Source organism: Oncorhynchus mykiss, chromosome 21, assembly GCF_013265735.2.
Source record: "Oncorhynchus mykiss isolate Arlee chromosome 21, USDA_OmykA_1.1, whole genome shotgun sequence".
NCBI lineage: Eukaryota > Metazoa > Chordata > Actinopteri > Salmoniformes > Salmonidae > Oncorhynchus > Oncorhynchus mykiss.
The window spans coordinates 48,701,505-48,723,843 of NC_048585.1; the positions used below are offsets into that span (position 1 = coordinate 48,701,505).

The following is a 22,339-nucleotide window of genomic DNA, read 5'->3' on the forward strand; positions in this document are numbered from 1 at the left end:
GTCCCCCCCCAAATCAATCAAGCCTCCTCAGCCCAGTAACTGACAGCCATGGGTCTGCAGGGGCCTCACACACAAAGGCTCCCCACCCCGCTTCGCCCTGGACTGAGTTCGAGGCAGCACGGTCACAGATACCTGCTAGCACCTAGCGCTCACCTGCGCCACCACTGCCGAGTCACTCATTACGATCTGTGTTTTTAAAGACCTCGCAGGTCGCCACCTGATCCCCCATACAAAGGCCGCTGGGTAACTGTGACTGGGCTGTTTGATGTTCAGTAGCTGTCATCTGGCTGGAGGGGGATTGGGAGGCAGGGCCACACATGGATCATAGGAGCCAAGCTATTGCTTTTGATGTGCATTGGCAAAATTGGCTTTCCTGTAGAGGGGTGTTGAAAGACAAATGGAAAAGGGGTAAGGCCAAAAAAAAGAAATTTGATGAATTTGGTACCTCCATGGCAATTCAAAAAGGCTGATTGAGAGCCTTTTTACTAAATAATGTGTTTGATTTATATGATTGTGTATTGCTTTTAGAGTATTGATGTGCATATTGTTGTGTATAATGTATTATTGATGTGCATAGTGTGTATTGATGTGTAGATAGGGCATCTGTGAAAGAGACCTTGGTCTCAGTACAACTCGCTGTCAAAAAAAAAGGTTTAAAGAATGCAATAAATGTGAGGCACAAATGGATCACCTTGGACCACCTGTAAGAGGCCAGAAAAAGAGAGAGGATCTTTGTACTTGCTTACTGTGCCGGATGGTACCTTTACCCTACTAATAATTTCTCCCCAGCCAATTCTGTTCTCCCCTCTAAATACCATCAAAGTTTCACTTTGAAATGCTGCTGTTGCCTTTGTCAACACTAGCTGTGGTCTTGACCCAACCGTTTCATGTTGGTGACCATAGTAAATCAACCGAGGGGCAAAATGTCACAAGTTATGGAATAGACTCTGGGTGAGGGTGTTCAAAAAGGCACAATTTTGGTTCACATTTATCCATGCCTTGATTAGGCTTGATGATACCAAGGTGGGGCCCTGTGCCAGCCAAATGACCGGTGTCAAACGCCAGTGGGGCAGCCCACAGTTTAGCACCAAAGCCAATCCCAATCTACTGATCCTTCCATTTCCTCAAAGAATAGTGCTGGAATGCTGTCAAAGGGTGAAACAGTGCACCAATTTTTCTGAACTCGTTTCAAACCGAAATTCAGAATTTTCTGTAATTCCAATTCCTAATGGTCGTTCTGTGGTTTTCCCAAAATGACAGCTTGGTGTGATCGGTTCTGTGGCTTCTTAGACGGGGGAAACAATGGTCTTTGTTTGGTGGATTACGTTAAAGCGAGTCACTGAAAGGTTATGTTTCTGATCTGTTTTTGTCAGTTGTTTACGAAGCTGGTTGACCTACATCTTCTACTGATTGACTGTCAAGTCGTCACAGACATGACTAAGATTAAAATTCTGGGGTGGCATCCATGTATTGAAAAAACTAAATTGTACAAATTCAACACTATCACCTTTGTCACTGCACTGACAGAATTATCAGTAAAAGTACAGAATATTAAACCATTTGAGATTTCCTTTATAGAGAAGCAGAATAACTTGTGGGGCGAGTCAGGTTGTGGTGGAGGTAGACCGCGTGCAACCTATCCCAACTCCCCCCTCAGGTTCCAAAACTGCCGACCACAAACTACCTGGCACATTTCAAACTCCCTTTGCAAGAACACGCTAGGCCTGCTTGCCATGCTAAAATGTAAATTACTGGATAATGAAATCTGAATTAATTTACCTCAGAGTACTTTAGGGGATTCCCTTGTTCCCTTTTAGGGAATTATCCTTGTGCGCTGACTAGATCGAACCTGAGATTCTGTAGAAGCCTCTGCAGGCATTTTGGAAAGATGTAGAAACACAGCCAAATGCACTGTTCAATATAAGAGCGCAGCAGCTACTGACAAACATTATAAGCTTGTGATTTGGATGTTGGAAAATATTAAGTCTCTTCAATTTTCATCTGCCACAAGTAATATTAAAGTATATTAAAGTTAAAGTTTCTTTGGCAGGTGTCTAACCCATATACTCTACCAAATCTGTCACAAAGTTTATTTTCAAGGTGAAAATTGATGTTACAATCACGAGAAATTGCTGATGTTAAAAAAGTCTGTCTGCTGAAACAAAACAGAACACAAGATCACACTCATTCTCAACGTCGAGAGTTCTCACTCCCCCGGAGTCCAGTTAAGTACGGAAAAAATGGAAAATCTCCCACCCCATACTTTTTTATACGTTTAACTTGAGTGTATCTTTATCTTATGCAACGTTGATAACCTACAATTACAAAATCTTTGCAGGTTTCTTACATGCATAAAAGACTAGCATTCCTCATATACTGTCCTTCCCCATAGTAATGGTTCCGTTTGACACTCAAAACCTCTCCAGTCCTTCCAAATAACAAGAGATTATCCCTGCTTCATTTGTAATAATAACCATTCCCTCTGTCTTGACTCCGTGTCAGCTTTGGGAGAGAATTACTGTGCGACAGGGCTTGGGTTCATATTACTGTATAGGAAGGAGGGTGACCATGAGAGTTGATTATTGACTTCAGGAAGCAGAGGAGGGAACATTCCCCGATCCACATCAGCGGGACTGCAGTAGAGATAGGGCTGTTGCGGTCATAACATTTTTTCAGGCGGATATTGTTATGCAAAAGATTGCTGGTCTCACGGTAATTGACCCTTAATTAACATAAACAGGTTTAGCATCTCCAGGCACATACAAGCCACTGATGAGCCCCTTTAGAACATCTACATTAAAAACTGCCTAATAAAATAATTGATCACACACCATCACAATGAATCCATTCTTTATTTTAGTCAGGTCGAAAACATAACGAGATGAAGAAAATATTTCAGAACAGAATACGAGTTGGCCTACTGTATGTTATCTGGCTATGCGCCATGCCATAGGCTTGTTCATTTTTTAAATTGAACCTTTATTTAACTAGGCAAGTCAGTTAAGAAAAAAAAATCTTATTTACAATGATGGCCTAGGAACAGTGGGTTAATTGCCTTGTTCAGGGGCAGAACAACAGATGTTTACCCTAGTCAGCTCAGGGATTTGATCTAGCAACCTTTCGTTTACTGGCCCAACACTCTAACCACTAGGCTACCTGCCGACCTGCTGACAAGATATGCCATTATTTTATAAAATTTTATAGTAAGAAGAATATACTTGAGCTAAGCTGAATGAAATAGAATGGATATTTTTCCTATTACAGAGATGGTTTGACTATGAAGTGGCTATGTTGAGCGTAGAAATTGTCATTTGAAACAAGTCCTAAATGCTAGATTTTGCGATATTGGGCAACTTTAGTTGTGAATGATAGCAACCGTATAATGTATTAGAAAACATATATGGGCTGCATGATGCGACTAACGGTGATTTGAGAAAGTAGCAAAAAAAACATCTTGCGCTCTGTTCTTTGCCTCAGGCTGCACAGCTGGTCTCTCATCAAGTGATCATATTTTCACCCATCAGACTATTGTCAATATATTCTTGTCTTTACTAATTTGTCAAATTAGTTTGGATTTAGAATGGCCCGTTATCAAATTGGCTGCGCGCTTCCTCACCGTCCGTTTTTTTAGGCTACTACAGAGCATGCGCTTAATATGAGCAGCTAAAAAAATTTATATCAAAATACTTGTTTCACTGCACGCATCAACCACTGTTTGAGGAGCATGCTCTCGCTAACTACAGGTGATATTCCGCCTAAACTCTGTGTTCCATGGGCTCGCCAACACTGTTCCTGCAGCTACAGTGCTTCATTTGGGAAACCAATTGGAATCTGTTTGGGAACATCAACAGTAACATGTTTTCACAATGAAACATTTCACTAAAAGGTTGACAGCCTGTCTGCTCGTTCAAGAAAGGAATAAAGGAGAGAGGAGGAGAGGAGGAGATGGACATGCATGTTGATTAGAGGTCGATGCGGTCAATGCGGTGCCTGAAATTGTGTCACTTCTCTTGCGTTCAGTGTAAGCAGAGTCAGGGTATATGCAGCAGTTTGGGTCACCTGGCTCGATGCGAATTGTGTGAAGACCATTTCTTCCTAACAAAGACTAATTAATTTGCCTGAATTTTACATAATTATGACATAACATTGAAGGTTGTGCAATGTAACAGCAATATTTAGACTTGGGGTTGCCACCCGTTCGATAAAATACGTAATTGTTCCGTATTTCACTGAAAGAATAAACGTTTTGTTTTTGAAATTATTGTTTCCGGATAATTAAGTCTATGATTTGATAGAGCAGTCTGACTGAGCGGTGGTAGGCAGCAGCAGGCTCTTAAGCATTCATTCAAACAGCACTTATTAGGTGCATTTGCCAGCAGCTCTTAACAATGTTGAAGCACAACTCTGTTTATGCCTTCAAGCCTATCAACTCCTGAGATTAGGCTGGCAATACTAAAGTGCCTATAAGAACATCCAATAGTCAAAGGTCTATGAAATACAAATGGTAAAAAGAGAAATAGTCCTATAATAAACTACAACCTAAACCTCTTAACTGGGAATATTGAAGACTCATGTTAAAAGGAACCAGCAGCTTTCATATGTTCTCATGTTCTGAGCAAGGAGCTAAAACGTTAGCTTTTTTTTTACATATTGCACTTTTACTTTCTTCTCCAACACCTTGTTTTTGCATTATTTAAACCAAATTGAACATGTTTCATTATTTATTTGAGACTAAATTGATTTCATTTATGTATTAAGTTAAAAAGTTGTTCATTCAATATTGTTGTAATTGTCATTTATTCCAAATACTTATTTATTTAATATATATATATAAATAGGCATTGGCTTTATTTGGTCCTCCAATAATCGGTATCGGTGTTGAAAAATCATAATCGGTCGACTCTAATGTTGATGAGATGTTCTGTAGTGTAACGGATCTCGTCCTCCTCTTCTGAGGAGGAGTAGCGAGAAGGATCGGAGGACCAATGCGCAGCGTGGTAAATGTCCATAATGTTTAATCAAACAGAACACTGGAACAAAACAATAAACGTGAATAAACTAAACAGTCCCGTGTGGCAACAAGCACTGACACGGAAGACAAACACCCACAACTCAAAAAAGTGAAACCAGGCTACCTAAGTATGATTCTCAATCAGGGACAACGTTTGACAGCTGCCTCTGATTGAGAACCATACTAGGCCGAACACAGAAATCCCAAATGATAGAAAAACAAACATAGACAACCCACCCAACTCACGCCCTGACCATACTAAAACAAAGACATAACAAAGGAACTAAGGTCAGAATATGACATGAAGGTAATGTGTCAATGAATTAATTATGAAAATATTTTTAAAATCCCTATCACGTGGCTATTCAAAATCGAATTCACTAATTGTAGGCTAACTGTAACCCTCCCTGCACAATCAATGAACCAACAGCATCGTCTAGGGCTACACGTTCTCAGACTCATGGACAGACATTTTGGAGTGGTGCACAAGGTAATCAGTCCATCCAGTATGCATAATAATACAGTCCACACTCAAAGGCGATTACTAGAATTTGTTTAATTTTGGAGTATAGGATCGACCAATTATGTACCAAAGACATCAAAAATCTGTTTTGTTTCATGTTTTTCTGCCATGTGTAATATGCGGTAGGCTATGTATTGTAGAGAGGCACAATCATTATTTTCATTCGGTTATTTTGTGGGGGGCCTTGCATTTGCATATGCTCTAATATGTGTATGGGAGTTATGAATGAATCATCACCTTAGAAAGCGCTGTCCATTTAGTTAGATTAGGCTTTGAAACAACATCCACAACAACCATATTTTACACTGTTTCAACCTGCTGTTCAACTTTTCATCAAATTGATCATCACAGTGAGGTGAGTTTTAAAAGTATGATAGGCCTACTGTTTTGATAAGTGTTGGATGTGATTTTCTATTGTATTTGCATTGATGTCAGAGTGGTTAGATGGACAATAGAGCCCTGAGTACCAGGCCATTAGGACCTGATGGAAGTTACCAAGTTGGGTACTACCAAAGCATGTCCTGAGTGCATAAAAGGAGATTACCGTGACTCAGTCACTTGAAATTGTACTGCAATCATGACTCAAGACTGCCGGTGTGGCGCTAACAGTCACTGCAACAGCCCTAAGTAGAGAGTCACGAGTTTTTAAGTTCCTCGTCATCCACGTTGAGGACTTGTCGTGGACCAACACCACCCCTTGTCAAGAGGGGGCAACAGCGTCTCTACTTCCTATGGCGGCTGAAGAAATTCTGCATGCGCCCCAGGTCCTGTCCAAATACTGCCATTGCATCACAGAGAGCGTCCTGACCGGTTGCATCATGGCCTGGTATGGGAATTGCTCCGTCCACAAGGCCCTTCAGCGAGTGGCGAAAACAGAACAGTATATCACTGGGACCGTGCTCTCACCCATCCAGGACATCAACTAAAAACGGTGCCTGTGAAAGGCACGCAGCGCCATCAAAGTCCCCACACTAGTCCTATATGAGCTCTTAGTCACTTTCCCAGGAGCCGGGTTGTGACAAAAACTCACACTCATTCTTATGTTTAATAAATGTATCGTATAGTGTGTGTGTGTGTGTGTGTGTGTGTGTGTGTGTGTGTGTGTGGCAGGCTTACAATGATGGCAAAAAAATAACTTGAGTGCGCGCTGATCCTGGTGCTAGAGGAGGTACCCAGCTAGAGGTTAAATGTTTGAAGGGGTACAGAACTATAAAACATTTGGGACCCACTGGTGTAGATGAATGGGAGGAGACAGGTTAAAGAAATATTTGTAAGCCTTAAGACAACTGAGACATTGTGTATGTGTGCAATTCAGGGGGTGAAAGGATTGGCAACACAAAAGATGTAAGCGCCTTTGAAAATATGGTAGCAGGTGCCAGGTGTCGAACTGCAACTCTTCTGGGTTTTTCACACTCAACAGTTTCCCGTGTATATCAACAATGGTCCAAAACCCAAACGACATCCAGCCAATGGCAGGTCAGTGGTCGAAAACAAGTAATTGATTGATAGAGGACAAAGGAGGCTGACACAAATTGTGCAGAGCAACAGTTAGTCAACTGACACTCCAGTCCAACTTTAGTGCCCAAAGACCCCAAAAATGATGCACAACTCATCGTAGCTTGACATGAATGGGGTATGGCAGCCGAGGACCTTACAGAGTTCCACTTCTTTCAGCAAAAAAACCAAGAAACGGCATTTGCAGTGGACGAAAGGAACGAAAACACCGGACACTGAAGAATTCAAAAAACATTGCCTGGTCTGTTGAATCCCGGTTCCTGCTGTTTCACGCTGATGGGAGTACTTGGGTATGGAGAATACCACATGCATTCATCACACCGCGTGTCAACATTGCAGACAGATGGTGGTGGGGTGATGGTGTGGGGTGGGTTCTCACACATTGGGCCCCTTGATAAAAGTGGAGCAACGTTTGAATGCCACAGGATATCTGAACATTGTCAATCAGGTGCACCTCTTCGTGACAGCAGTTTATCCATCTGCAAATACATGTTTTTCAACAGGATAGCACACCATGCCACATGGCTAGGATTGTTCAGGTATGGTTCCACGAACATGACGGTCAATTAATCTCACTGCAGTGGCCTGCCCAGTCACCAGATCTCAATCCAATTGAGCATCTGTGGGATGAGATGGAACAAGCTATTTGCAGTCGAGATCCACTACCAGCCAACTTCACACAACTGTGGGAAGCATTGGAGTCAACATGGGACGATATATACCATGCATATCTCGTACATAAGACTAATACAAACTTGAAACCTGTTATCTTATGCAATGTTGATAACCTACAGGTACACAATCTTACAGTTCTCTTACATGCATAAAAGACTAGCATTCCTCATATACTGTCATTCCCCATAGTAATGGTTCCGTTTGAAACTCAAAACCTCTCCAGTCCTTTCAAATAACAAGAGATTATCCCTGATTCATTTGTAATAATAACCATTCCCTCTGTCTTGACTCCGTGTCAGTTTTGGGAGAGAATTACCGTGCGACAGCAGCTGGCTTGGGTTCATATTACCGTGTAGGATGGTGATAATGTGGACCTCATCTCATGCCAGGGCACCTTTGGCCCTCACAAAACACTGTTGTTGCCACAGTACCCTGAGATTTCACGGCCATGGCTGAAGAGGGCTAATCAATTCCCCCCACTGCCTGCCACACAACCAGCTGAAATCCCAAAACGCACCAATGCACACAGACAGATAGACCGAAGCAGAGGAGAAAACCCCTTTTTGAGGACTGTGGTCTGAGAAAGGAGGGAGGGTGTGGAGTAAGATGGGGGGGGGCAAGCGCATCACTGCATGCAAACAGACCAGGGCACAGAATTATTTTTTTGTAGTCGGAGGAGAGAGGGTGAGAGGGAGAGGGGATGAGGAGGGAGGGGGCTGGAAGGCAGAAAAGCAGGGATGCTTCAGCATGAGGCCGGGCTGGCATTGTGTGTGAATCCCTCTGCCGACACCTCTAGCCTTGGCTTGGCTTCATTAGAATGACAAAGCAAAGAGCTTCACTGGATGGGTGGGGGGGGGGGAGCACAATGGGAGCTGCTTTCTAAGGTAAATGTGCCACTGGCTACACGGTTCTTTCACACAGAGAATGAACTCGCCAGCCGCAGCGACTGGCCGTATACTATGCATTAAGACGAAGTAAAGAGCACTAAAAGACTTCCTCAGCGTTGGAGGATCAAAGACGCTTACACTTAGCGTCAGAAAAAGCCCCTGGTTTATCTTACGGCCTTCCACTCTGAAATTCTAGCATCTGACCCACTTATAAAAACCAGGAGGGAAGCTCTCCCCAAACCCATAAACAAATTGGGAGTCAGGTGAGATCAGGCATGTGGCTAGTCCAAGCGTAACTCAAAGAACCACGGAGTATGACGTGCACTCATTGCTGTGCAGTGATATTCTGAAGCAGATCTATGCCTAGGTAAAACTCTAGGTACATTCTAGGTAAAACTCTCAAACTTTAAATCACTGTGACCCAACATTAGGGGATGAGTTAGTTCTATCCAACCTTCAACCGCTTGGCTATGGTTTCAGAACCAATACCAGATGACTGACTGCGGCCAAAAAAGGTTTCAAGTACCTCCCACGGGCAGATTCCTGACCCTTTTAACAAGACCTGGAAAAATTTGATGGAAAATATGCCCTTAAAATTCCCCATCGATGCAGTCATCTGTTACTGTAGCCTTGGGTAAAAGCTATTAATGGTCTGGTTATTTTATCTGCATGAAGCCATTCCAAAGCGATAAATCACCAGAGGTCCACAACACACGAGCCGAGAGCATTTCCTCGGAATCTCGGGGGAAACACGGCGGTGAGATTCCAAACTCCAAAGACAGACGCTTTGCGCTGCGGCAGGAACGATGAATTTCAGCAGGCTCACGCCATCGTTCCGAAGCACACTCAATATTGACAGAGCACACCGCCTCAATAAATGTCTTTGCTGCCTATTGACAGGGAGGCAGAGAAAGTAGAGCAGGCCTACTCTCCCCTCTATGCGTTGCTCCTCTCTAGCCTTCACTCTTACTTTCTGACTAACCTTTCTTTTGCTCTCCTAACTCTCACTCTAGCTCAAAGCAATAGGTATACTTTCAACTAAGCTAAATTCTTCCTCACGAACAGGTGTAAGAATAGCTCACGGAATCATTTTTACTCCCATTAGAATCACTAGGAATCACTAAGAAATTCCTGGTGTGTGGAACAAGCTCGGATTGGATTCTGCATCATAACTGCAATATAGAACAGGGACCAAGTCTATAATAAATAAAGCACATGTGTCTATCATAGCACGTCCACAAGATTCATTTATGCAAAAAGGCCACGAGGAGGTGCGGTATATTGCAAATATACCACGGCTAAGGGCTGTTCTTAAGCACAACGCAACCCAGAGTGCCTAGATACAGCCCTTAGCTGTGGCATATTGGTCATATACCACAAACCCCAGAGGTGTCATTGCTATTATAAACTGGTTACAAATATAATTAGAACAGTACAAATGAATGTTTTGTCATACCCGTGGTTTAAGACGGGGTGGTTCGAGCCTTGAATGATAATTGGCTGACAGCCGTGGTATATCAGACCGTATGACAGGGGTATGACAAAACAATTATATTGCCGTAATTACTTTGGTTACCAGTGTATTACAGCAATAGGGCACCTCGGGGGTTTGTGATATATGGCCAATATACCACGGCTAAGGTGTGTATCTAGGCACTCCGTGTTGCATTGTGCTAAGAACAGCCCTTTGACGTGGTACAGTGCCTTGCAAAAGTATTCATCCCCCTTGGTGTTTTTCCTATGTTGTTGCATTACAACCTGTAATTTAAATAGATATTTATTTGGATTTCATGACATGAAAATACACAAAATAGTCCAAATTGGTGAAATTAAAAATAGAACTTGTTTAAAAAAAATGTAAATTAATAAATATGAAAAAGTGGTGCGTGCATATGCATTCACCCCCTTTGCTATGACGCACCTAAATACAATCTGGTGCAACAGATTATCTTCAGCTGTCACATAATTAGTTAAATAAAGTCCACCTGAGTGCAATCTAAGTGTCACATGATCTCATTATATATACACCTGTTCTGAAAGGCACCAGAGTCTGCAACACCACTAAGCAAGGTGCACCACCAATCATGCGGCACCATGAAGACCAAGGAGCTCTCCAAACAGGTCAGGGACAAAGTTGGGGAGAAGTACAGATCAGGGTTGGGTTATACAAAAAATATCTGAAACTTTGATTATCCCACAGAGCACCATTAAATACATTATTAAAAAAATAGAAAGAATATGGCACCACAACAAACCTGCCAAGAGAGGGCCGCCCACCAAAACTCAAGGAGGGCATTAATCAGAGAGGCAACAGAGACCAAAGATAACCCTGAAGGATCTGCAAAGCTCCACAGCGGAGATTGGAGTATCTGTCCATAGGACCACTTTAAGCCGTACACTCCACAGAGCTGGGCTTTACGGAAGAGTGGCCAGAAAAAAGCCATATGGGATGGAGGTTTCCCTTCCAGCAGGACAATGACCCTAAGCATACTGCTAAAGCAACACTTGAGTGGTTTAAGGGGAAACATTTAAATGTATTGGAATGGCCTAGTAAAAGCCCAGACCTCAATCCAATTGAGAATCTGTGGTATGACTTAAATATTGCTGTACACCAGCTAACCCATCCAACTTGAAGGAGCTGGAGCAGTTTAGCCTTGAAGAATGGGCAAAAATCCCAGTGGCTAGATGTGCCAAGCTTTTAGAGACATACTCCAAGAGACTTACAGCTGTGATTGCTGCAAAAGGATGCTCTACAAAGTATTGACTTTTGGAGGGTGAATAGTTATGCACGCTCAAGTTCAGTTTTTTGTGTCACAATAAAAAACATTTTGCATCTTCAAGTAGTAGGCATGTTGTGTAAATCAAATGATACAACCCCCCCAAAAAAATCTAATTTAATTCCAGGTTGTAAGGCAACAAAATAGGAAAAATGCCAAGGGGGGTGAATACTTTCACAATTGACCATACACCACACCCCCTCATGCCTTATTTCTATTTAAACTAGGTAAGTCAGTTAAGAACAAATTCTTATTTACAATGACGGCCAACCAAAAGGCCTCCTGCAGGGATGGGGGCGGGGATTAAAAATACAAATATTTAATATAAACACAGGACAAAACACACAACACAACAAGAGAGACAACACTACATAAAGAGAGACCTAAGACAACAACATAGCAAGGCAGCAACACATGACAACACAGCATGGTAGCAAGACAACATGGTAGCAACACAACATGGCAGCAGCACAAAAACATGGTACAAACATTATTGGGCACAGACAACAGCACAAAGGACAAGGTAGAGACAACAATACATCACGTGAAGCAGCCACAACTGTCAGTAAGAGTGTCCATGATTGAGTCTTTGAATGAAGAGACTGGGATAAAACTGTCCAGTTACAGTGTTTGTTGCAGCTCGTTTCAGTCGCCAGCTGCAGCGAACTGAAAAGACGAGGGACCTCGCACCCAGGGATGCGTGTTCTTCGGGACCTTTAACAGAATGTGACTGGCAGAACGGGTGTTGTATGTGGAGGATGAGGGCTGCAGTAGATAGGGGGGAGTGAGGCCTAAGAGGGTTTAATAAATAAGTATCAACCAGTGGGTCTTGCGACGGGTAGACAGAGATGACCAGTATAGAGTGCAGTGATGTGTCCTATAAGGAGCATTGGTCACGAATCAGATGGCCGAATGGTAAAGAACATCTAGCCGCTCGAATGTACCCTCACCTGCCGATCTATAAATGATTTATCTGTAATCTAGCATGGGTAGGATGGTCATCTGAACCAGGGTGGAAACCAAGTCTAGACTTAACTTTAGCCTGCAGCTTTGATATGTGCTGAGAGAAGGACAGTGTACTGTCTAGCCATACTCCCTAGTACTTGTATTAGGTGACTACCTCAAGCGCTAAACTCCGAGAGGTAGTAATCACACCTGTGGGGAGAGGAACATTCTTATAACCAAACCACATGACCTTTGTTTTGGAGGTGTTCAGAACAAGGTTAAGGGTAGAGAAAGCTTGTTGGACACTAAGAAAGCTTTGTTGTAGAGCATTTAACACACAATCTGGGGAGGGGCCAGCTGAGTGTAAGACTGTATCATCTGCATATAAATGGATGAGAGAGCTTCCTACTACCTGAGCTGTTGTTGATGTAAATTGAGAAGAGTGTGGGGCCTAGGATTGAGCCTTGGTGACAGGCAGAGGCTGAGACAACAGATTTTCTGACTTTATACACTGCACTTTTTGAGAGAAGTAGTTAGCAAACCAGGCCAAAGACCACTCAGAGACATCAATACTCCTTAGCCGGCCCACAAGAATGGAATGATCAACTGTATCAAAAGCTTTGGCAAAGTCAATAAAAATAGCAGCACAACATTGCTTAGAATCAAGGGCAATTGTGACGTCATTTAGGAACTTTAAGGTTGCAATGACAGATTCAAAAACCTGAGCAGAAACCAGATTGCATACCAGAGAGAATACTAGAGACATCAAGAAAGCTAGTCAGTTGATTATTGACAGGTTTTCCCCACACTTTTGATAAACAGGCAAAATAGAAAGAGGCCTATAACAATTAGGAGCAGCTTGATCTCCCCCTTTAAATAAAGGACAAACCGTGGCTGCCTTCCAAGCAATGGAAACCTCCCCGGAAAGGATAGACAGGTTAAAAAAGGTCAGAGATTATAGAGGCAGCAACCGTAACCTCTTGAAGCTAGGGGGCACTATTTTTATGTTTGGAAAAATAACGTTCCCAAAGTAAACGGCCTATTTCTCAGGACCAGATGCTAGAATATGCATATAATTTAGGATAGAAAACACTCTAAAGTTTCCAAAACTGTAAAAATATTGTCTGTGAGTATAACAGAACTGATATTGCAGGCGAAAGCCTGAGAAAAATCCAATCAGGAAGTGACTCTTATTTTGAAACCTATGTGTTCCTGTCCCTATTGACCATTGAAAGGGATATCAACCAGATTCCTTTTTCTATGGCTTCACTAAGGTGTCTCCAGCCTTTGGACATAGTTTCAGGCCTTTATTTTGAAGAATGAGCGTGAACGACCACATTACATAAGTGGTCAGGTGGGGGCTCTCAGAGTGATTTTTTAGCAAAAGAGAGAGGCGGCCATTGTTCCTCCCGGTCCTAGTGAAAAGCCAACTGTCCCGGTTGATGTATTATCAAATAGATATTTGAAAAACACCTTGAGGATTGATTATAAAAAACGTTTGCCATGTTTCTGTCGACATTATGGATATCATTTTGAATTTTTGTCTGCGTTGTCGTGACCGCTATTTCCGGTGGATTCCTGGGCATAACGCACCAAACTAACGGAGGTATTTGGATTAAAAAAATATATTTATGGAACAAAAGGAACATTTGCTGTCTAACTGGGAGTCTCGTGAGTGAAAACATCCGAAGATCATCAAAGGTAAACGGTTCATTTGATTGCTTTTATGATTTTCGTCACCAAGCTTCCTGATGCCAAGTGTACATAATGCTATGCTAGGCTATCGATAAACTTCCACAAACACTTGTATTGCTTTCGCTGTAAAGCATCATTTAAAAATCTGAGACGACAGGGTGATTAACAAAAGGCTAAGCTGTGTTTCGCTATATTTCACTTGTGATTTCATGAATATTGATTTTATGAATATTTTCTTGTAATATTTTTTGACTGTTGCGCTATGACAAATATACCGGATCCGGGATGGGTAGTTCTAAGAGTTAAAGAAGAAAGGGTCTAAACCATCTGACCCAGATGTTTTTTTGGGGTCAAGTTTCGGTAGCTCCTTTAACCCCTCGGACTCAGTGACTGCCTGCAGGGAGAAACTTTGTTGCGGGTGTAACAGTATAACTTTAGACCGTCCCCTCGCCCATACCCGGGCGCGAACCAGGGACCCTCTGCACACATCAACAACTGACACCCACGAAGCATCGTTACCCATCGCTCCACAAAAGCCACAGCCCTTGCAGAGCAAGGGGAACTACTACTTCAAGGTCTCAGAGCAAGTGACGTCACCGATTGAAACGCTATTTAGCGCGCACCGCTAATTAAGCTAGCCGTTTCACATCCGTTACACGGGGCAGGGAGAAAAGAGGGAGAAGCATCGGGGATAGTCACATTAGAAGGGATGGGAGATGAGGAAATGTTGGATGGGCAGGGAGGCATGGCTGAGTCAAATATGAATCCTGACTTAATGAAGTGAAGAAGAGCCCAGCCATGCGCTTCTTGTCAGTAACAACCACATCATCAACTTTAAGGGACATGGGCAGCTGTGAGGAGGAGGGTTTATTCTCCAGGTCTTTAACTGTTTTCCAGAACTTCTTGGGATTAGACCCACAGAGAGAGAACTGCTCCTTAAAGTAACTAACTTTGGCCTTCCGGATAGCCTGAATGCACTTATTTTTTATTTGCCTGAACAAGAACCAGCCAGCTTGAGTATGCGTGTGCCGAGCCTTTCGCCAAATGCAATTCTTGGGGTGGAGTAACTCTGCAAGATCACGGTCGAAGCAGGGGCTGAACCTGTTTTTAATTCTCATTTTCTTTATGGGGCATGTTTGTTAACAATACCACTGAAAATATCAAAAAGGAAGGTCCAAGCAACTTCAACAGAGGGGATCAAGCTGAGTCTATACCATTTTACAGAGGCCAGTTCATGAAGGAAGGCTTGCTGATTAAAGTTTTAAAAACAGTGATCACTAAGGTCATTACAGAAAACACCAGACTGATATCCTAACAAATAATCCTGATGGGTAATATCAAGAAGAGTAGCCTTTTCTGGGTGTTTGAAGTCATACCTTGTGGGATTGGTAATAATCTGAGAAAGATTTAGTGATTCCCATTGCTTTAGGACTTGGTCAGGTGGTTTAAGCATGTCCCAGTTTAGGTCACCTAGCAGGACAAATTCAGACTTAGTGTAAGGGGCCAGGAGAGCTTAGGGCAGGTAGGGTAGAGGCCGGTGCTGATGGAGGACGATAGCACCCAGCAACAGTCAACAAAGAGCTATTTGAAAGTTTAAATGCTCAAAGTCAGCAAATCAAATTGTTTGGGGACAGACTTGGTGGAGACAACTGAGCACTGAAGTTGATCCTTGGTAAAGTGCCACTCTCCCACCTTTGGAAGATCTGTCTTGCCGAAAAAGGTTATAACCAGAAACGGTTAACATCAGTATTCAAAAGGCTCTTCCTTAACCACGTCTCAGTAATGACCAACACATCTGGATAGGAGCTTTGAACCAACACTTTCAATTTATCATTTTTTTTAGGTAATAAGATTCTAGTGTTAACGTGCAGAAAACCCAGGCTTTTAAAAGACAGAAAACAGTGAAGCAGATACCAAGTCAGATTTGGGGCTACCAACAGTAGGTGGGCCAGGGTGTATATGCACATTTCCAGATATCATCAACAGTAATACAATCAAGGCACGGCATAGTACAGGGAGAGCTCTGCAGTGCTGATTTATAACATCTGAATGTGCATCAGATGGCAACAAGATCATATTGTACAGCAATTTCATCAGGTAACATGAATACAAAGTTGACGAGAGCTGGTTAGAATAGGATGGGAGGCCAAAAGACCGTGTACCCAATAGAGAGTCAGAGTCCCAAATGTGGGAACAAACAGTCTGTCCCACAGTTGGGAAAATAAAGTTTGTATTCAAAAAAACATGCATGGGTCATGAGGCGAATAGCGAAACAGCAAAACGCACAAGAAAAAAATAACAACTTGGGGCTAGCCATTGTAAGTTCAGAGTCACTCGCGCCAACAGTGCATGTGTGCGTAATTGCTTAAATATACCACGGCTTTCAGCCAATCAGCACTCAGGGATTGAACCACCCTTTTTATAATATGGCATGTCTGGTAAGGGTGATGGGGTTTGTTTAAGACTCACTGAAAAGAAGCCGGCACATTCCGGAAGTACGGTCCTACTAAGAGCATCCCATTGTCCGACGATAGTTAACCCTGGAGGCCATACCTATTTTTAACCCTCTCTAGTGCCATCCAAGTGCTGGATGCCTCCTGGTTTTGTGTGACCTGGATGTTCTGTTGGCATGAAGCCAACGTGCATTTCATAAGGCCCCTGATTCTTCTAAATCTACTGGATTGTCATGCAGAATTTCTGTACTGACTGGTTGGTTGTAAGTTGCAATAGATGTGCAGTGAATGTGTGTTTCGTCAAAGAGCATGTGAAGAGCAAGACATGATTCTGGATATCGATCGGCACATTGCAGTGTTATTCCTTTTTTTGTGCCGGCCACAATTTAAATGCATATACAGGGAAACAGGGATGAAAGGCATAATGACACTCATTGTTGATTCTGTCATGGTCAGAGCTTGTGGGAAACATGAGAATATTATGAAAAATATTAAGACTCACAATCTTTCCAAAGTAGACAGCCCGGTGAAGGATCCATTTCTCAATTCCTGAATTTTGTTGTTGCTTAAAATCCTGTGAAGAAAAAAAAAGAGATGTATCAACCACTAAAAGTGTCTACATCAATAAGACACCACAAAATACCACATTTTAACGACGAAAGTACAGCAGCTTTCAGCAGAAATTAGTGTTAGTAGAATTTCAACTAAACTACATTTCACATACTACAACTAGCTCATTACCCAACAAGGAGGAGCCTACTATGGACATGTTTAATTCCATCAACACTGAAAGAAAGCTAAGCTCTAGTAATCCCATTGTCTCTCAACCCTTCGTTCACGGGATGTTCTCTAGCGCCGAGAAGAGGGGAAAACAACTTTCTTCTGCCCACCGTGTACTTCCATGATGCTAAATTGGTAGTATGTGTCTCTACAGTGTACAATTCATCCAGGTAGGCGAGATGCGATAACGTCTGGTGCATACTTTGTCAACCCGCTTCCGCTTTGATGTTTAAAGGTATAATAATCGGATCCAAAAATGCTGTGACTCACTTTGAGATTGTTTCCAGAGTGCTACATGAAGTCATTTGATGTAACGTTATAGGCTTGATCGTAGACACCGGCAGTTCAGGTGTTTGGTCTCAAACTTCAATAATGATAGAGTCGTTGGCAACAAGGTATTATTGTTTCATAGGGGCTAGATCCACAAGTCACTGGTATTGCTGAATCTAGGATCAGACTAGTCCAGGTCAGGGCAACAATGACTCAATGAAAGTATGCTTTATTTGACTGAGATAAATCGGATCTCTAGATAGTAAGATGCATCACATCCTTAATGAATTACCTCAAGAATCTATTCAATCAGATAAAATAGCAAGTATTGTACTTTTGACCCCTTATGAAATTGAGAAAAGCCCTCAGAAGATGCTATGAGGTTATCAACATTTTGGCAGGCAACGGAGCTCCACTCAAAAAGCAGTCCACACTTTGATAACACCTCCATCATTCAACCGATCTATTCAGATCAGATTGTGCCTCAATTTATAAATGCACCAAAGGTCTCTTCATTCAACGGTGGAAAACGGGAGAGGCCTCGCAGAAAACATGTCGTTTGAAATTCGAGTTTCAAATGTCAAGACTAGTGCAATCACATGACCAAAGCTTTAGTTCTTTTATTTTTTTTATTGGGGGCTTCAGCAAAAAGTATCAAACATCGGCAGAGAAAATGACCTGTGTCAGAAGAGCATACATTTGAAGTAGAGGTCGACCGATTAATCGGAATGGCCGTATTAATGGCCTAAGGCTCGTATTTATGTGTGTTATTATGTTATAATTAAGTCTATGATTTGATAAAGCAGTCTGAGTGATGGTAGGCACCAGCAGGCTCCTAAACATTCATTCAAAGAGCACTTTTGTGAGTTTTGCCAGCAGCTCTTCGCAATGGCTAGCTAGTTAGCGGGATGCGCACTAATAGCGTTTCAAACGTCACTCACTCTGAGACTTGGAGTAGTCTCAGAGCGAGTGCCGCGGCTTTTGTGGAGGGATGGGTAACGCTGATTCGAGGGTGGCTGTTGTCGATGTGTTCCTGGTTCGAGCCCAGGTAGGAGAAAGGAGAGGGACGGAAGCTATACTGTTACACTGGCAATACTAGAGTGCCTATAAGAACATCCAATAGTCAAAGGTATATGAAATACAAATCATATAGAGAGAAATAGTCCTATAACTCCTATAATAACTACAACCTAAAACTTCTAACCTGGGAATATTGAAGACTCATGTTAAAAAGAACCACCAGCTTTCATATGTTCTCATGTTCTGAGCAAGGAACTTAAATGTTAGCTTTCTTACATGGCACATATTGCACTTTTACTTATTTAAACCAAATTGAACATGTTTCATTACTTATTTGAGGCTATTATATTTAGTTAAAATAAGTGTTCATTCAATATTGTTGTAATTGTCATTATTAGAAATACATTTTAAAAAATTGGCCGAATTAATCGGTTTCTGCTTTTTTTGGTCCTCCAAAAATCGTTATCGGCGTTGAAAAATCATAATCGGTCGACTTCTAATTTGAAGTGTTAGATATCGCATAACATAAACAAAGAGCTGGCCAATTTTAACCCCAAAGTACAAATTCTTGCCCTTTTTTCAAACCTCTACTCACCCTGTGCTAGACACCCCAATTCGTACCCTCTCCCCCCGAAGGCTTAGTAATTGAATGGTGATGTTTACTCCTGTGGGAGAACCCAACTGGCTTGTGTTGTGGTCATCCTAATTTTTGACTTTCGGGAGGGGATGTGGTGGGTCCCACACAACCAGTACCGACAACCCCCGGCCAGATTGGAGTCATTACGGGTGTTGAGGACTAGCTTTATTACAAGGTTGGCTGGTGAAGACTATCGATATTTTCTCTTCCCTGCTCCCAACCCCTCAGAGAGGAAACGCAAACCGTTCCTGTGTTTCACGACTGGCCCCGTGGCCCGTGCATTCTTCTCCGCGTGCCGAAACTCCAGATGTCGGGGCTTGGTGAGGAACGAGACTGCAAAGTCTATCACTGCTCTCGACACATACTGATGATTTAGGCAGAGCCACAGGGGATTCACACAGAGATCTTGGGTCGAGAAAATCATTGAGGAATAACTGGTCTGACCCAGATTTATATGGCCTATGATGTTTTATTGTAAGGTTCAGGGAGGGATGATTTAAATTCCAGTGTGAATGCTAAGTAAAGTACATCAATGGCTTTTTTACAGATGATAATGAGCACAAAGATGAAAGCAATTAATGCATTGAATTAATTATGTTTATCTATATATTTTTTCTTTGGGGGGGGGGGTGCTCTGCTGCCAGGGAGATGGCACCAACAGACATGGCACTGCTTCTAGCTCCTCAGCACCTCTGCAGTATGTTTTTGTTGTGTGTTGTTTCTTACATTATTATCCCAGAACGTTTGTGTTATTACATACAGCCACAAGCATTTCGCTTCACCCGCAATAACATCTGCTAAATGTGTACGTGACCAATACAATTGGATTTGATACGTTCATAACAAGTTCAATATATTTTCTCTCTCATGACCTGAGTGACGTGTCGACACATGCAGCTCCAATTGCAGATTTGTTTATCCACAAATATCCCTGCTACTTCCGTAGAAAACCACATAATTGTATTCGGAATCAAAAGACATAACAGCTATATTACAAAACACACACACTCTTAGGAATTATTCAAGTCCGGCTGGATAAATATGCACTTCCAACCTTGTGACTCTCCAACTGTCAAAATAAATCTGTGTAAGAGGCTTCTCCTGAGAGTCATGAGCTCTGTTCTCCCTTCCCCCTCTCTCTTCCTCCCTCCCTCTCTCTCTCCTCCTCTCCCTCCTTGTGTCCCTCCTTCCTCCATTCCACCCTCCCTCCCTCCTCATCCTGACTGGTGTGTGACCTCAGTGCGAGGGGAACTGCTTAGCTTGCACGACTGCAAAGAAACCTGTATATATAGTTTACCATAAACTACGACCTCTGAACAATGCGTGCTTATAGTTATGCCGTCTGAGCACTCATACCATTCACATATTCATTGAGATAAGGTTTCTGCATTGTAGATAGATATTAGGAGCCTACAACAAAGAATATTTGTTGTAAAGAATATATGTTGTAAAGCTGTAGAATTGGTTGTAAAGAATAGATGTTGTAAAGAATAGATGTTGTAAAGAATAGATGTTGTAAAGAATAGATGTAAAGCAGTAGAATAGATGTTGTAAAGAATAGATGTTGTAAAAGCTGTAAAATATATGTTGTAAAGAATAGATGTAAAGCACTAGAATAGATGTGAAGCACGGCAAAGAAGTAGGCCTATAGACTGAGCCACTTCAGCCTGACTGAGCCGGACATGCCTAGTTAAATAGAGGTTAAATAAAGAAATAAAAATACAAATTTCAAAAGTGAATGTAGCCAGCTACAACACCATGTATTGATTCTCAATAGGTAGATAAATCAAGCACTGAAGAACCATATCCAGAAAAGGTGGACAATCTTTTGGCAGTCTAGACACCTTTGACCAATTCAATGTGTTCGATCTGCAGAGAGCAAGTGCCTAGAGCCAAGTGTCTGCTTCTCAGTTTACGTTTGCCTCTGGGAGCGTCTACACATCTGGGAGCGTCTACACGTCTGCATTCGGAGCGTCACACTAGAAGGTACTTAGCATCTGAAATCAGCACCACCTGTAGGGTTGTCTCCATCTCACATTTGACTACTAGCTTCCTGAGCGTCTGCACTGGTAAATTCCTCAGGGCTCAGGGGCAGAGGAGGGGAACCACCCTTATCTTGACGCAAAGATAAAACCGCCTTGAGCATGAGCCAGGAACAAAAGAGCAGTGGGATCCAGACAAATCTCATGTAATATGCACTAATGTACTAGGGACTGAAAAAAATCACATGAATTGTAGCCTATAATCACACAAACTTTGCCGTCAAACCCAACCATCTCCATTGTTAACTAACATTTCACCAAATCCATTGTTATAATTCTGTTCTTTGCTCGCTCTTGGAGTGAAGCAAATAATTCAAAGACAAAAACACAATCTATATTACAGTTATTCTTTCCCAGAAGGAGCCTCACAGTCTTGAGGCTAAGTTTGCACTCATTTTGCATGAGAAAATCCAGCCTTTGAATTGCACCAGCCTCAGGTTATTAGCACAAAGTTAACCAGGGATTGAGGAAAAAAAGCCAACCACTATACGACCCCCTCAAAGGCAGTAGGCAATCAAAGTCGACTGGTGCTCTCTCAACACTTGAGACATAACCCTTTAGAAACACAGGGGTAAGAAGTTTGACTGCATTAAAAATAGATATATATATATATTTTCAGGCAATGACCCCCTTACAAACAGGCACATTTTTACCACATTCTTACCTGCATGTGCCTTGTTACACCTCCAGTGTACATGCCGGCATTGAGTGGTAGTAGTAGTGAGCAGATGTGGGTGGGCGTTCATTTTAATAAATCCATTGAATATACACTGTCAAAAACAAATCCATTATTACTTCGTCTAGGCAGGTCCTAAGAAACATAAGACTAATAAAAATGTATTTACAAAACAATAGAATGGCATTTTGAGTTTGTTACGTCCAACTGAATGAAATAAATAGTTCATTATTTTGTTCATTAAAACAGACAAGACACACCTTCCCTGAACACAGCCAAAACACATCTTTTGTAGTAAGAATATAACCAAATATATATTTTTTTAAACTTGTGTCAAGGGAACGTGTGGAACCGCTGTCGTATAAGTTAAAGTGTTGAAATATATTTAGAAACAGAGCCCAAGCCCTTTTGATCCACATGTCATCTCTTTCCT

At 42.1% G+C, this 22,339-nt stretch overlaps 1 protein-coding gene across 1 annotated transcript in view; it reads right to left on the reverse strand.

The window, feature by feature from the left end:
• The window catches only part of LOC110500613 (adhesion G protein-coupled receptor A3), a 57,162-nt gene that overhangs the window by 25,856 nt on the left and 8,967 nt on the right, over positions 1–22,339 (reverse strand). The window contains exon 2 of the mRNA XM_021578069.2: positions 16,984–17,055. Coding sequence (XP_021433744.2) covers positions 16,984–17,055 — 72 coding nt within the window. The remainder of the gene's footprint in view (positions 1–16,983; positions 17,056–22,339) is intronic.